Source organism: Seriola lalandi, unplaced genomic scaffold (assembly GCF_002814215.2).
Source record: "Seriola lalandi dorsalis isolate HSWRI2012SDOR001 ecotype SW California unplaced genomic scaffold, Sedor1 jcf7180002054591, whole genome shotgun sequence".
In the NCBI taxonomy this organism is placed as follows: domain Eukaryota; kingdom Metazoa; phylum Chordata; class Actinopteri; order Carangiformes; family Carangidae; genus Seriola; species Seriola lalandi.
In genome coordinates, this window is record NW_019525144.1 from 946,246 (window position 1) to 963,014 (window position 16,769).

Here is a 16,769-nt window from a genome sequence, read left to right on the forward strand (position 1 = left end):
TGACATAAGCAACTGATAATGTAGGAAACAGCAGAGAATTGTACATAATCATTTGCATGATGAACCAAAGCATTTGCAACTTGTTCAAAGAAATGAGAAACTGCTTTCTTGATGTGCACAAGTGACACAATGATGTGAAGATTGAACAAGTAGTTTTGAGAATTTCAATTCTGATCTGAGAAACGAACCAAAGTGACTGAGAAAAACTGTAATATCTAGAATAAAGGAGAATCTGCTAATCTTACATAAACATGAAAAAGTGAGAACAGCAGTAAAGTCCCTGGTTTACATGTTCATTTCCAGACCTTCAACCTCAAATTGGATGAGTGGTTTAAAAGTACAAGAGTGATATTTAGTGAAGGTATGAAATGTAGCTGATGATGTATTATTCCCGATGAAGGTTTCCACTGTACAAGACTACACATGCTGTACATCCACAGTACCAAATTTAATTTCTTTGTCCTCCACAGGTACTGCACGCCACGCTACCTGAATTATGAAGATCTCGAGAGGAAATATTGGAAGAACCTCACTTTTGTCTCACCCATATATGGTGCTGATGTCAGTGGCAGTCTCTATGATGAGGTAGATGGCTTTTCTTTCTCTCTTGTTGCTTTCACTCCGTTGGTACTTCCCCATTTACATGCATATTGGTTTGTCTCTGTCACTCGTTATTCAAAGCAACACATAGACTACACCAACACTGAAACTGTTTCCTACATTATATCTAAAAACAACGCATGAGAATAAATGAAATAATCATAAAGATTTTACACAGGGACTTCACTATCAAGTCTGATCTGAGTTTTTTTCCCCTTCATAATACAGGTTCAGAGAGCACACTTTAGCCAGTGTAGGGGTACATTACAATAAGTAAATCAATTAGATATTTCTGTATAAAAATGTTCTGTCCTAAGAAAATGTAGGCTGCGCTGCAGCTTTTCTTTGGGTATTAAGTGTTGTATAGTTTGTTGTATAGTTGCTGTAATGAAGTAATGTAGTGACAGTGTCATGGCTGGAAGCTTTGACAACCTTCCTTCATCCTCAGCTTGATCAAAATAAGCCAGTGAAGTTAAAATCCAGTTTTAAACCCCAAGCAACAAGTTTCAACAGCAGGACTTTAGAAGCATTGTATACTTGGCATTTGTCACTTAAATAGAAAGTGACCATATTTTGGTATTTTGATGGAAGTGCTTAAATTCATCACTGTGTGGTTTCTATTAGTTGAAACTACAGATTTTCTTCTGCTTCACATTTCACTGCTTACAATTCTGCTTGTAGGATAATGGTTCTAGCATTTTGATGGAGAGCAATAAGGGTGATGTGACAGCTGGCCACCCTGGAGAAGCTGGTTGGCTGCTCCCCCACCACCATATATACAGTATCATCTCCTGTATATAAAGTTAGATTTTAGAATAGCATACAATAAACTCTATTGTCCAACTGAGGCATCTTTGGTCTCACTCAGAAAAATAAAAACATAAACATGTCCACGAGTTACATAACATCTCATTAACAACTGAGATATCACACATCCAAAACCATCTGTTATCTCACAAGTTTTTATTTACAGCAGTCAAGTGCCCACACCAGACAGAAATATTAAAACAAGGGTGCTCTCTCTATTAGGCTGACATACTTTTTTTCCAAAACATAACGAATGACCCCAAACCCCGTCAGTTTCCTAGTTAAAAAAGTCTGGCGGACTTTCTTACATATAAAATCAACATTGTCTGTGAAACTCAGTTTGTCATCTGTGTGTGTTCCCAGATACTTAAAACGGTTAACAGTTTCCATGGTTTGGTTACACAATATCAATGATGACACTGGTCTGCTTGGTTTAAAATAAGTTCCTTTGTTTTTCCAACATTAATCAACAATGAGCTGGACCTACACCACTGTTCTGTTCAATCATTTTTATAAAAAAGCCCATTAAAGCCATGCCATCAGCATATTTAAAAAGCTAAAAATTGCTGTTGTGCAGTGTCACTTCATTAGTGCACACAGAGAATAATACTGGAGATAAAACACAGCCCTGCGGGGCCCCTGTGTTTAAAAAAAAAACAAAAAAAAACAAAACATCAGATAGTACATCCTTAACACAGGCTCTTTGTGGGCGGTAAGTTAAAAAATCCTTGACCCAGTGCACAAGGCTTCTGCTCACCCTTAGGTCCAAAAGCTGTTGCTGGATTACATGATTTCGCATCATGTTAAAGATTGAACTAAAATCAACAACAAAATATGTTTATCTTTTGTAGGTGACTGTCAACCATGTTGCTCATAGTGATAGTGGTTTTATAAGCAAACTGTAATGGGTGCAGGTGTAGTGCTGAGGTGAGATGTTTATTGACAATCCTCTGCATGCACTTGTTCAGTACAGAGGTTAATGCTACAGGGCAGAAGTTATTCAAGTCTTTGGACCCTTATTAGTAGGGAACCAATAATAGGTGCCTTCCATATTAGGCACAGTACAGTTGTGCAGTAAAAACTGGATTAGTTAAGTTAAAACTGACCTTAGCTGGATGTAGCACGCCTTCAAATGCATCCTTGTAGACCATCAGGTCTGTGTGCTTTGTGGGGTTTAAACCGAGAGACTCAAGTGCCAACCTCCTTCTCGGACGGATGGATTGTGGGGTTTATGGTTATGTTGGTACAGGTGGTGTTGCTCTTCTCTTTGCAGCATTTGATGTCAAATTGTCCATAAAAATGATTTAGATCATTCACAAAGGAGAGGATATACAGTATTTGATACTGATTGGATTAAAACCACTGTTGCCTAGCTCTCTAACCTTTGTTTCTCATCTCCAAGGATGTAGAGGAGTGGAACATTGGCCACCTGAATTCCATCTTGGATGTTATCGAGGAGGACTGTGGTGTATCCATCCAGGGGGTTAACACTCCATATCTATACTTTGGCATGTGGAAGACCACTTTCTCCTGGCACACTGAGGATATGGATCTGTACAGCATCAACTACCTCCACTTTGGCGAGCCCAAGTCCTGGTTAGTGTGGCAGAGATTTTGGTACAAGCTGTAAACACATTAGGAATCAGCAGTTGCGTAGCACAATGCAATGCAATGCAATGCAATGCAGTGCAATGCAGTGCAGCAGTACGACAAACTACAGCCCAAATTTATCATAGTGGTGAATCAACACGACCATAACTGAGGTTACAACAGCATCCAAGAGTGCTATTTTCACAAAGGTATTTGTGAAAAAGTGTACTTGTGCCTCACCTGTATGTTCACATTTGCCTTCATTTACCTTCTTTTCTTTTATGTTTTTCCCATTTAAGGGTCTGTCCATTTTATTTCTATGGTATCTCTGCTTTTGTTAAGACTGTGATATATTGGAGTCTTAACACTCATGGCCTTTATAAAATGCACATCCATATTTGTGTCAGGGCTGCCATATTTAGCACTGACTCTCCTGTCAGATGTTTTTCATACAATGTCATAGGTTTAAATTGATTTACCTGGTAAATCTGTTGCATGCGGCCCTAGGGCTTTGTTGCCTTATTGCTTGTTTGCACACTGAGGAGGTCATGTGCAATGACTGTGCTTTGGAGGGTTTAACTACTAGTGAGAACAAAATATGTACAACATATCCAGCATAAGAGGCTTGATTGGTGTCTAGGGAGGGAGCTGTGTTATTCTCCAATGGTGAAAGCATATGTTTTGATTTCTTTGGAGCTGTCGGTCTTGTCCTTAGGGTGGAACAAGGCAAAATTGTTGCAGTTAATGTTTTAACCAGTCAACCATATACTATAAATTGTAGCACTGTATAAATTTACCTTAAACACCACTATACTGATCAATACAAGTGTGCTAGTTGTAGTATTTCTGCAGCTAATTCTACTACTACTACTACTCCGACTTAAACTCTGTATCTTTGCAGATCTCATCTTCGTACGGCTTACTATGACAGTTGATTTCTCTATTTATATGTCAGGAGTGGAAGAGTGTGGATAAGTTGCCTCGTAGTGTAGGTCACATATTTTTGACAGATTTTTTTGGGGGGATCAAGAGGACAGAATTACTGTACATTCTCTGGAGAAATATAACTTTTTTTTGTAATTAACACTTCAGACTTGGACCTGGATCAGTTAACAGTGTTATAAAGTGACTGAACTCTTTAAGTGAAACATGATAAGAGAAGCGAAGATGAGGTTGAAATTGATTTCCCAGATGGTAGATTTTTAGGTGTAGGTACAACATTGACCTACTTTCAAATTGTCAAACTATCTTGTTTGAATTTCATAATAAAATACTGTAACAAGTGTAACATGAACGAGGTAGTCACAGAGTATGTATTGCATTGGTTTAGTTGGTATTTGTTAAAGCGTTTACATTATTCAATAGAAGAGGAGCTGGTTAATTTGGGGGTTCACGTTAAAATGATAGTGTGAAAAGAAGGTGAAGAATGCAGATAGATCAAAATGGAGTTTGCTTTCTATTTCTTTGTCAGCTTGGCTCGCTCCATTTTTCTCTCCCTCATGCCCTGGAGGGAGTTCTGCTCATTAGAGCAGTGAGCCCTGCAACCCCACAGGGATCAGTGTCACAGCCAGACAGTCACACACACATTCACAGAAACGCACACACTCACACTCACACTCACAAAGAGCTGCCGAGTGTGCCAAGTACCCACACACATGCATACCTTTATCATCTAGCGCATGCTGACGTACACTCTTTCGTCTTGCTGCTATTTTGACATCTTGTCCCTGGAGGAGAGCGGCTTAAAGATGCACCTCTCTCACCTCCTCTCAATCCGGTACCCCCTCCAACTCCCCATGTCACCCCTACCTGAGGTTGCCTCCCCCTCTCACCCTCTCACTGCTCTGTTAAGCTGACAGGTGATATGATGATAGAAATGCCACAGACCTGAGGGCGGGTGGTGCTAGTCAAATGGTATGCCTAGTCAAACCTTGAGGGAATTCTGTCACGCTCTCTGGGTTTCTCGTAGGGAACTTTGGAAATAGTTTAAATTCACATTGTGTCAGCAGTGTGGCACAAGAAATTGTGGAATAAGGTCAAAATAAGGTTCCCTAAACTCTTAATTCAGGTGCTGTCAGTCATGGTTATTTCATCTGTATCAGAGTTGGAATGAGGCTCGTATTTTAAAACCAAGATTTAATACATTAGGAAGTCTAAATTGTAAATGGTCAGAATTTGACTTGAAAAGCTAATACCAAGCAGATTAGGAGAAACAGGAAATTTGAAATTTCGTATGTGATCAAGATAACATCTTCCTGTATATTGTAATGTGTGTTCATTAACAGTACAGTGGTGGAAAAGGTTCATGAGCCTTTTTACAGTTATTCATGTATCCACCACTTGATGGCAGTCTTGAAATTGTAAAGTCTCCTCCTGAGAACTTGTCTGCAACTGTCAGTATATGCTACACTGTAGGCATAATGAACAATACATGTTCAGAATTTCACTCATATCTCTCTGTTGTCTCTAACAGGTATGCCATTCCCCCTGAGCATGGGAAGAGACTGGAGCGTCTGGCTACAGGTAAAAGAATAATTTATATTCTCTTTGTATTCTCCATATAAATGGAGGTGGATGAGCCAATTAAATAATTATTAAATAACGATTGCCGCATACAGAATCAGGTCTGCATAAAGCAACAAGGTACAGCGCATAAATTAATCTCAGCAATGAGAGGGCACTGGAGGTAATGGCAAAGCTAAAGATGCAGCATGCTAATGAGCTCTGACTGCAAACGTGCAAAAGCTGCCACTAGTAGAGGTGTTAACTGTACAAGCACTTAAGGTATTGACAAAACACTACAGGAAAATCCATCCTGTATAGCATTGGCATAAAAAATGTAACTGTATGAGTTACATTTACAACTAAACTGTTTGAAAAATTGTTTCAACTAAGCTAAATTCATGCTTATGTAGTTATTAGGTCCAAATTTGCAATGCTGGTTACTTCAATGAATATTTTTTATAGTCAAATAATATGTGCCTAGTTGTTATAGACAGCCATGCAGTCAACAAAGGTAAAATGATGGGGCAGTAATCTGTAACAATCCTTTTCTAATGTATTTATCGGGTAAAATACCAAAATTCTACTGGTTATATATTCCAGGGTTAGATATTTTTGGTTGTTTTTGTCTTATCATAGTATTTAAGTGTGTGTGTGTGTGTGTGTGTGTGTGTGTGTGTGTGTGTGTGTGTGTGTGTGTGCGCGCATGCGTGATATTTGTCAGGTTTCTTTCCCAATAGCTTCAAGGGGTGTGAGGCTTTTCTTCGTCACAAGATGACTTTAATCTCCCCTTCCATACTGAAGAAGTATGGAATTCCCTTTGATAAGGTAGGCTCTCAGCCTCTTTGAAAAATTACCCTCAGTCCTCCTCTTCTTGCCATTTGTACTCCCTTTATTTACCAACTTTATGAAACCAGCTTTTCCTGCCACTAAAATTAGCAGTGCTTGTTGATAGCAGAAATCTGCAGTGACTTTCTTAGACTATTTTATTTATTTTCTATTATTTGCTCATTTAAAAAAACCAAAAAGACAGTTCAGTGTTTTGTCACCCATCTTGTCTGATGAAAAAGTCTCTCTCCCTTTGTCTTTCTCCCTCCTAACATGAACTGTCAGATTACTCAGGAAGCTGGAGAGTTCATGATCACCTTCCCTTACGGCTACCATGCTGGCTTCAATCATGGCTTCAACTGTGCAGAGTCCACGAACTTTGCCACTGTCCGCTGGATAGACTATGGCAAGGTGGCCACACAGGTAGCATTCAACCTATTCTTAAAAATGTGTCCTTCATGTCTTTGGGGTGTCCCATATTTAAATACAATTAATTTCAGTTTCAGTTCAGTTTTCGACTTACAGTATCCCGCAGAACGGATTGTAGTTAAGGCTCAGGAGTAGACACCGATATGTGCAGTCACACAAGGCAAAGCTTCTCTATGTTTTTCTAAAGCAAATATGGTCTTTGTCCTCCTCTTTCCTTCCTCTAGTGCACATGTAGCAAGGATATGGTGAAAATATCCATGGAACCCTTTGTGAAGCGTTTTCAGCCTGACCGGTATCCTAACTGGATGGTGGGCAAAGACTCGACACCTATCGACCACACACATGCCACTCCCAGTTCAACACCGGAGCTGCAGAGCTGGTTGCAGAGGCGCCGCAAGACCAAACCTACTAATAAAGGGTACTGGAATCATACTTGCTAAATATGCTAGTGGGATTTTAATCTAGTGTAGGAGTGGTACCGATTGAATATTTTGATGTGATACATTTAATGACAACACAGTCCTCATTGATGTCAATAAAGACACGAAAAGGAAATTTTCAATGCAACATTTGGAGAAGCACCGGCTTGTGATGATGAACTAAAGACTAGGTGACTGGTGTCCTTGTTGCATTGACTTTATGTTTATGAACAGAAAAAAAACGGCAGCTTCAAAGGCCAATTGCCCTTGTCTCCTAAGTCACAAAATTCCACTCTTGTTTTCACAACATTTCAGTGTTAATCAGGGTTTTTAGTCTCAATCTTCTTTGATCTCTCTCCCTTCTTACAGCAGTAGCCACTCTCGTATGCGCTCCAAGCGCCTCAGAACCACAGAGGAGCCCGTTGGCTTAGATGGCAGCTCAGCTCTGAGCAACAGCAAGAGGAAAGGCCTGGGTGGTCCGCCTGGGCCCAAGGTGCGAAGGTCTGTGGCAGGAACAACCTGCAGGGAAGAAGAGAAAGAGAAGAAAAAAGAAGCTGAGTCAAAGCACAACCTGAATCAGAACTCTATTCAGCTTCATGGTAAGAGACTAACGGATGGCACTGGAAGGTATTTGAGACTTTGGATATCACTTTGATCTGAAGAGTGCACAAGCTGGCCTGTTAGAGTGTGTGTGTGTGTGTGTGTGTGTGTGTGTGTGTGTGTGTGTGTGTGTGTGTGTGTGTGTGCGCTTGTCTGTGTGTGTGCGCTTGTCTGTGTGTGTGTGTGTGTGTCTGTGATTGAGTCTGTATGCCAATTTTCTTATATTCTGGAAATTTCTTTCAACTGAGATCTATAAAAATGTTTTTGCAGACCTTGTTTACTTGACACAGTTTATCCACCCTTTTTATCCTCAACAGATCCTTGCAGACAGATGTGTGTGGTCAAGGTAAATCGTGTCGAGAGCAATAGTTTGGGATTTTCCAGCAAGAGGCCATCCCATAACTCTCACTGCAGCCTGTTTCCCTCCCCTGCCTCACCAATAAAGAATGAAGTAAAGGCAGAAACAGTCACTCATATTGACCCTCAACACCTCTCAGGGTCAGGGGCCACAAGCAGGACTCCTGAAGGACTCAGACAACAGCCTGAGGCTACCCAGATGCATCCTGCAATTAATGAGTCAAGGTGTTGCTCTCCTGAACCACAAGACCTCTCAACTTCTCAGGACTGCTCTATCAGAGTTACTCACCTGGAGGCCAACAAACCCAGCTCATCTTCCAACACAACAAGCACTTGTGCTGAGACTGAGATGAGCTTGTGTCCCCCAGACTGTGAACCTCAGACATCTAGTTCCTCATGTAGAGAAGACACTTTAAGCCTAACACCAAACACTGACAGCAACATGGACACAGGTACTGAGAATAACACTAACAACACTGCTAAAGCAGAGAAAATGGACACAGTAGTTGACACAAAACATATCACTCCACACTCCACTACAGAAGCACTTTATGATCTCAAAGCTGAGCCAGTAGAGGGGGATAGTTACACATCATGTGGCTCCTTCTCCCCTTCAGGACACAATTGCAGTTTAGAAAAAAGCAGCACTGAGGAAAATCTTTTCCCTCCTCTGCTACAGAGGAATGCAGTGGATATGCCACAACTCACTCCTGAGCCAGCAGATAAGGTTGGAATCTGCCCTTTGCCACCTGTACTAACCCAAGAGATGCCCTCCCTCACCCCGGCAGATGATGGGCTAACTGATGAACCAAAGTCTAGTATGTGCAGTCACCAGGTTGCACCTGTGCTACAGCGGGAGACGCCAACTGGCTCTCTGTCCTCACATGGAGCCAAACGGGAAGAGAGAGAAACTGAATTAATCACATCAAAAGAGTCTCTTACTGTAGAACACGCCAACAACTGGCATTTAGATTCTCCGTATAATTGCGAAGCAGTGTCTGGTTTAGAAGGAAACACGGCTCATTTAACTGCCAATGCGATGCACAAAATAACATCTGGTGGTGCCCACAAAATGCTAATAATGCCAGACATTGCTGTAGAAAAGGATCATACAAAGCTGGAAAATCTTACTCCTGGACAGAGTGATGTTACCCCTGGCCAGCTAGTTCAGAGTGGTGCACCTCAAACAGAGCAGCATTCCAACTTAGCAGAGTTAGCAAGTACAGATGACTCCAAAGAGTCAACGGAAAGAGACAGTACATTCATTCTGAGCAGTGCTGGCTCTCTTTTAACTGGTGCCTCAAACAATAATCCCCCAGCCCCTTTCCCTCCATTATGCACTCAAAGTGACAGCCACTCAGCATTACAACTAAATCACCACACTACATTCTCACCTTCCCATTGTACTTCCCAGAACCCATACATGGAGCCCAAATCATTCTCCACCAGCATCTGGAAAAACTTCAGTTCCCAGAGTCCTGCAGTCCTCATTCAGAGTTTGCACCCTGAGCTCCCTTCCGACTTCACCCATGACCCCCTACCTTACACCATGTGGACTGAACCTCAGTGCAAAGAGGTCACAGACCTGGAGGACCCAGATCAAGACCTGCGCGAGTCAGAGAACCAGGAAGAAGAAGGTGGGCCCCTCACCTGGGCGCAGCTCGAGCCCACCTCTCTAGTTTCTGTTGGTGCTGTTGAGCCACTGGGGCTTTGTGGAGATTATGGGCTCCACAGAGGGGAAGAGGATGGGGCTGAAGCCCTCTCTCTGTGCAGGGAGCTGGGGAGACAAAGGGAGGCAGAGGAGAGTCTACATTCAGATGCAGCTGTTTCACCTCTCGGGACGGGAGAGAGAGAACAGGATGGTGTGTCTGATATGGAAATAGGGGGATCTGATGGCGAAGAGGCGGAGCAGCAAAGTAGTGCCAAGGGAGAGAGCAGTAGTGAGTCATCTGATGAGGAGGAAGAAGAAGAGGAGGAAAATGATACAAGTAACTATGAGTGTGATGAATCAGGCCTTGAACCTGGGGAGGTTTGTGCTGTGAGTGTTTGTTTTTTTTGTTTTTTTTTACATGCAGTCATACAAATTCAGTCTTTTGCTCAGGTTTAATACAAATACAGGTTATTTGCACTCTTAACGCCTTCCAATGATGCCTGTTCATGCCAGTACCCTGCCCTGTCAGTGAAGAGGACCACAAAGAGCTGGCGTCACCCACTCAGGAAACCTACTGCAAGGGCTGTTCCCACTGCTGTCAAACAACAGGCCACCAGTGATGATGGTGGGCACATTTAAACACACACACACACACACACAAACACATAGTTCATTGAAAGGTGTCACTAAGGTCGGGCCTTGAAAAGACTTTTCAGACAGTGACAAATGCAGCTACTGTAAGTCAAGGGTCAGGCTTATTTTTTTATTTTTTTATTTTTTTTTTAAATCCAGCAAAATTACCAGTGTGGTTGGTGCTGCATAGCAGGTGGCACCATGCCAGAAACCATGATCCTTTGACTTCTCTTGGTTGCACTGCAGTGAACAATACAGTTGCCATAACTTTTTTTTTGATTAGTTGAGTTTGTAAACTAAAACCCTGTTCTGAACATACTCAAATAACATGATATTTTCTTTGTTAAAAAGGTAGCGTAGCTGGCAAAAAATATTCTAAGGGATAGAATTATAGTTGTAATGAAGTTTAAAAAAACTTTTAAATATTAAGTAATGCCAGGTAACATTTGTGTTCTCCCACAGTGCAGCTTTTTATAACCATTGAACTATTTCACTCTGCGGTCCCCACTTCCCTTCCGAATTTTTCACATTTTATGCCCCCCCCCAAAATGGTTTCTCTGACGTCAATGTGCACATAAACCAAACAGATTTAACTCTCAGGCCCACCACAGTGAAATTACCTAGTGATAGATACTGTATTTGTTTTCATGGTTTTAACAGGGTGGGAGAGAGGGCCCTCGATTAACAACTTCTAATGTACATATAAGCACAGTCACATTCATCATCTCCATGGTTGTGAAAAAGGATGAATAATTCAGCAGCCATTTTAGTTGTTTATCCTCGAGTAGGAAATGACCGTGGCTGTGAGAAGCCAATTTTACAATGATGAGATCTCTTAATCTTTTTGGGCAATTTTATAAACAGACAGACACCTATTCATTTGAAAATTTACTAAATAAGTCACTGGAGGAATTTGTCACCACTGTGGATAGATTAGATCAGACTTAGCAGCAAGCCTATTAATACTGAAGAAGTCAATTCTGAGAATGATGCATGCTGTGGTTTTTTTATATTCAGGTCACACAATTGTTTCAGATTCATAATTGGCTTAATTAACAAACTACCAGACCAGATATTTGCACTTGGTATTGCATGAATTACTATCTGGGCCACAGTAAAAGTGGCACTAGTTGAACAGATAAGTGATTGCGAGGTTGTAAGGCTTTATTTTGTCTCTACTTAGAGCCCCCTGAAGCAAGCCTGGCAGAGGAGGAGGAGCAAGAAATGGAAGTGTGGGCGAAGCCCCTCATCTACCTGTGGCAGAACAGGAAGAGCTGCTTCACAGCAGAGAGGGAGTACAATGCTAATGCAGCCACCATGCAGCCATGCTGTGCTGTGTGCACACTCTTCATGCCCTATTATCAGGTAAAGGGGAGTTCTACACAAATATATGATAAGTATCATTTGGTGGATGCTTGTATCTAAAATGCATTACAGTTCCATTCGTGCAAGATGGCTCTCATGAGGTTATCTACCGACTCGAGCATAAACACACCTTAGAATATGACTCTATCTCCTTGGCACCCAGCGGAAGATGGAGAAACCAATATGAGCAGAGCACTTAAAAACAGATCACTTTCATTTAGACCATGTGTCTTTTCTCCATGGGAGGTGGGGTGATTTCATTTTAACCTGCACTGGGCAGTGATTGTAATCCTGTCTGAAGTGCATATGTCTGATTTTTGACCTTTCCACCCCTAGTTATAATTACTGCCCCAATTACCTAATGGTTTTCAGTAAACTTGCGGGTCCTTCTATAATTTATTTCCCTGTTTGTAGAGTTCCTTTTCCTTTTGAAAAGGTTTATTAGGGGTCCAAGCAGTGAATGCTGCTGAATAGCAAAAACTACTGGAGAAAAACTCATGAAAATAAATTCCACCCGCTACTCAGGGACAAAAAGTAAAACTAATTGTCTGAAAGGTGGCGCTATAATAATGATCTATACGTTTGTGCAATTTTTTATCGAAAATGGCCTTCTGCTACTGTAACCAAACTCGGCGTACATCTGCGGACTTTAGCTCCTGGGATTGTAATAGAGTGTTGGGATATTCTGACTCTAGGGCGTGCCTCAGTGAATTATCTTGCTATAATTTTTACTCTATGCACATTTTCTTTTTAGCTCGGTGTTGGATTCAAAGTCACCAAATTATTTGATGATTCTCCTGAAACCAGTAGAATGATGGATGATTTTTTTCAGGACTTTCACACCAACATTTTATCAGCTTTAAGTGTTTTAAACAGAAAGAGAGAATGGGACAGACGAGGTTCTACACCTGCAAAGACAGCAAAGAGAACCGGTTCTTTGGCGGTCGAAACGCAAAGAGCTGGTCAGAGATTAGGCAGCAGCTTCAAACCGGCCCTTGAACTATTATTATTATTATTATTATTATTATTATTATTATTATTATTATTATTATTATTATTATTATTATTATTAAATTGCAGATTATTTCTTTCGGTGTTTAATGACGGAAGTAACTCGTTTCTTCACTTCATGGAAGAATTTGCCCATTCTTTGGAAAACACTCTTCCGGCTCCATCAGGGCCAGTCTTGGTGTCATCAGCATCAGCAGGTCTGATGGCAGCTGCGTCGTTTGAAGGGAAGAACGCTGCAGCTCCATCATTTGGGACATTAGATGATGGTCTGTCATCAGATGCGTTACTGGCAACTGGCAAACAATCTATGTTTGTATTGTCATTGAGGGGAGCAGTGGTGCCTGGCTCTTCTTTGGTGGGAGTGGCTGTGTCTTTGACCCCATCATAATGGGCATTTGCTGCTGAGGGTCCAGGTGGCTTGCTTGGCTCTGTATCATCTTTGGCGGTGGGGCTTGTGGGAGATGGGTCTTTATCATGGGGGTCACTGGTGGCTGGCTGGCTTGGTAAAAGCATCATGGCCAGTGTTTGAATGACTGGAACAACATTTCACTGGATCATACTCAAGGTCATCTTTTTCACTGGTGGCTGACTAAATATCCTCATTGTGACTGAGGTGTGGCTAGAATGATTCTCCGTTGTCTGAGTCACTAGTGACTGGTTCTTTACTGTCTTCATCATTGGAAAACTCAACAACAGCCTCATTTCTACTAGAGCTCTCAGTGTTTGAGTGTGTGTCACTGTAACTCTCACTGTGAGAGTCACTGTTACACTTAGAGTGAGAGTTACAGTGGTGAGAATGAATGCTGTCTGAATCTTCAGCGCTGTAATCCTTATGGTCTGCATCGTAAGCAGAAAAAACTGTCAGCTGATGAATCTTATCCAGTAGATGGCTCTTTCTGTAAGTCAGTCATGAGAGCAGTGTTTGAATCATGACAATAAAATTTCACAAAGGCTGAGTCTTCATAAACCCAGTCATGATATGATCCATCAAAATGTTGCTGGTGGGAAACAGTCATGAACTGAATGGCAGATAATGCATAGGTGCCACGCTCCACTTTATCTACCAAGTGAACCATTGTTACAAAAGGGTGTTTAAGGGCTCTCCTGGGAATAATTCTGCATTTAGTATCTGGATGTAGGCACCAGTTTTGGAGATCTAAAAATGCCATCCAGTCTTCATACTCCAGATGATCCCATTTTGCTGGAAATCTCTTTACTGCATCCTCTAAATTTCAGGCCCAGTCAAAAAACGTCTCAGCAATCAGCTGGTGATCAACTGATTGAGCCAGCAGTTGCAACATAGCTTTCATCCAGTGATATGGACAGTTGTCAGGGAAGAGGTGTTGACCAAAGTACATAAATGCCATGTCGCAGCCCACTCCCCACATATCAACATATTCAGACAAGGGGAGGCCCAAAGTCACTTTTGGAGCCCTGCATGATCATTCCAACCTTCGCCTTGCTTACTGGAAGGCCCAGACCGAAGTCGATCAGCTTGATCCTGCACAAGCATAATATTGGCAGGTTTCAAGTCTGTGTGCATGATTCCAATATTCTTCAGGGCTTCAAAAGCAAACAGTAGCCGGTGGGTCACAGGCCCTATTTCACTGGTACTCAATGGCTCCCAATTCCTCTCATCCATCAGGTCCCAAAGGCTCCTGTCTAGCATTTCGAAAGCCAGACAAGAGAGGTTGTTGAACATGATATTCTCCATGAATCTTAAAATGTTCTTTTTGTGTGGGTCTAGAGCCCTGACTGCCTCTAGCATCGCCACTTCCCTTTGAATGGTTGGATCATCACTGTCTTTGTGGATTTTGATTGCCACCATTTCGAACGTGATTAAGTCGAAACACTGGGCGACTTTGCCAAAACATCCCTCTCCATTAAAATCCATTATCAGGTAGTGGGTGTTATCACTGTGGATTATATCCCATTTCTTTACTGGAAATGGTGCATGTGATGTTGTGGAGAGCATTTTTTCAGAAAAATGTTTCCAAATACTTTTCAAAAGCAACATAGTTCACTTGTCTTTCTGTGAAGGCAACGAGAATAAGAACTCACCAAGATACAGGTTCTATATACGTATGATCTGTGATGTCGATGGTGTCATAAACACTTCCAGTACTAAAGTCAAAAAAGTCAAAAATTCAAAAACAGAGTTCTAAATGAATGAACGAATAAATGATATTGAATTATATTAATATATATTTTAATGACACTAAATTTTCTGTAAACATATCCTATATTCATATATAATTTTAAATTAAAAAATAATATTAATTGATTAATTAATTAATCATCTTTGCTGCATGTCATCCCTTCTGTCTCCCTTTCTTTTCCTGTTACTCTCTTGTGTCTCCATCAAATAAAGCAGAAATGCTGGAGAAAAAAAACACACAAAAGAAAACAAAATAGATAAGCACAAGCTGCCAAATACACAAAAGTCTGCACGCTACGTCTAAGTCATACCACTGATTGAGCACTTTTAATTTGAACTACTACTACTATTGAACAACTTTAAATACTGTTTACATTTCAAACATTTTAGAAGTGACTTGAGCTTATTCTTATTAGATTTTCTTGTGTATATGAAGAAATTATTCAGAATGATTATAAATCTGTTATTTAACTCCATATTTACCCCCTCTCGGGACCTGTTTGTGTCGCTGCCTGGGGTGTTGTAGACTGTCTACTATGCATTTGGATATGTTTTGTATAGTGTTGTAGACCGCCATGTCTATTTTGTTGATGTTATTCGTGTGCAAAAAGTGATGGTACTGAGACAGTGCACCTGCCTGTTGATGTCTATCAGTGGTGGTACTGAAACGATCACCAATCGATGCGCAGGGGTGCCACATGCTGTCCTCAGAGCTGAAACACTTTAACACGACTGGCACCCTGTTTTCTTTTTTAGTTCCTCAGGAGAAGCATAACTGACAAAGTGGCCTCACTGTATATTTTATTAGATGTAAGACGTGTGTCCCAATCAAGGGGACACATCCTTTGGAGGCTTCAGTCCTGCTTCAGCCAAATTTCAATAGCAATTCATAAATATGGTATTTAAATACTTGCGAGCTGCTAGGACCCTGATCATTTCTGCTAGCGGGTATATTCTCAAAAAAATATTTTGCTAACCTGATAGATTATTCAGTAACAACAGTCAACTCAATGAAAGAAAAAGTAAAGAGCTTGTAATGTCATGTCAAGTCATCATCATTACTGGTTACTGAACCAATTTTATATGTAGTGAGCTATCTATATTTAGTATGATTGCAGGTACCTGTCCCTTTTTTTTATTATGAAAGAATAGACTCATTGACATATAGAAAAAGACATTTAAGTAGGTCACAACTGTCTGTGTTGGTAATTAAATTACCTCTAAATAATTACCTGTAAATAATGCTAATATTCAAGTCAAGTCAATGTTTATTTGTATAGTGCCAAATCACAAGTTGTCTCTGAACACTTTTATTTATTAACAATAATACTAGGCCCGTTGATGATGAAGGTCACAGGGCTTCTCCACAGCTAATTTGCCACAGGCTAATTGCTGTTCAGATGAGCAAATTTTATTACCCACCTCCCTGTGTAATACTAAGAAGTGCTTCAGATGAGCATGAAAGTCACCCATTCTCTTTCTTCCATAGCCTGAAGACAAAGCAGAGGATAATAGACCTGCCACAGCAAAGGACACCTCCAAATCTTCCTCTCCCATGGAGGGCCCCACACGTCCCTGTAGAGGTCTGAGGAAGACCAAGCCCCTTGTTCCAGAGATCTGCTTTTCTTTCCGGGAGCAGAATTGCCCGCCAACTCCCACCAACCCTCTGCTGCAGGAAGATGGCACCTCCCCTCTTCTCTACTGCCAGGGCTGTTGCCTGCAAGTTCATGCAAGTAAGTATGCACAAGGGAAGAGTAGTTTGTATGTACATGTGAATAGGTTAGAGATAGGTCGGTGTGTCCTAAGGATCACGCTGGTA

The 16,769-nt window shown here is 41.2% G+C and overlaps 1 protein-coding gene and 1 pseudogene across 4 annotated transcripts in view; one reads left to right on the forward strand and one right to left on the reverse strand.

Moving 5' to 3' along the window:
• The window catches only part of kdm4c (lysine (K)-specific demethylase 4C), a 34,232-nt gene that overhangs the window by 3,912 nt on the left and 13,551 nt on the right, over nucleotides 1-16,769 (forward strand). For 3 of the 4 annotated variants that reach the window (XM_023419132.2, XM_023419134.2, XM_023419135.2), the window contains exons 4-14: nucleotides 471-585; nucleotides 2,810-3,003; nucleotides 5,471-5,520; nucleotides 6,224-6,327; nucleotides 6,613-6,750; nucleotides 6,981-7,174; nucleotides 7,545-7,774; nucleotides 8,093-10,170; nucleotides 10,297-10,408; nucleotides 11,600-11,781; nucleotides 16,440-16,683. In XM_023419132.2, the coding sequence (XP_023274900.1) occupies nucleotides 471-585; nucleotides 2,810-3,003; nucleotides 5,471-5,520; nucleotides 6,224-6,327; nucleotides 6,613-6,750; nucleotides 6,981-7,174; nucleotides 7,545-7,774; nucleotides 8,093-10,170; nucleotides 10,297-10,408; nucleotides 11,600-11,781; nucleotides 16,440-16,683 (3,641 nt within the window). The remainder of the gene's footprint in view (nucleotides 1-470; nucleotides 586-2,809; nucleotides 3,004-5,470; nucleotides 5,521-6,223; nucleotides 6,328-6,612; nucleotides 6,751-6,980; nucleotides 7,175-7,544; nucleotides 7,775-8,092; nucleotides 10,171-10,296; nucleotides 10,409-11,599; nucleotides 11,782-16,439; nucleotides 16,684-16,769) is intronic. The other variant, XM_023419133.2, reaches the window with a different exon arrangement.
• LOC147818394 (homeodomain-interacting protein kinase 1-like) lies at nucleotides 13,668-14,701 on the reverse strand (annotated as a pseudogene).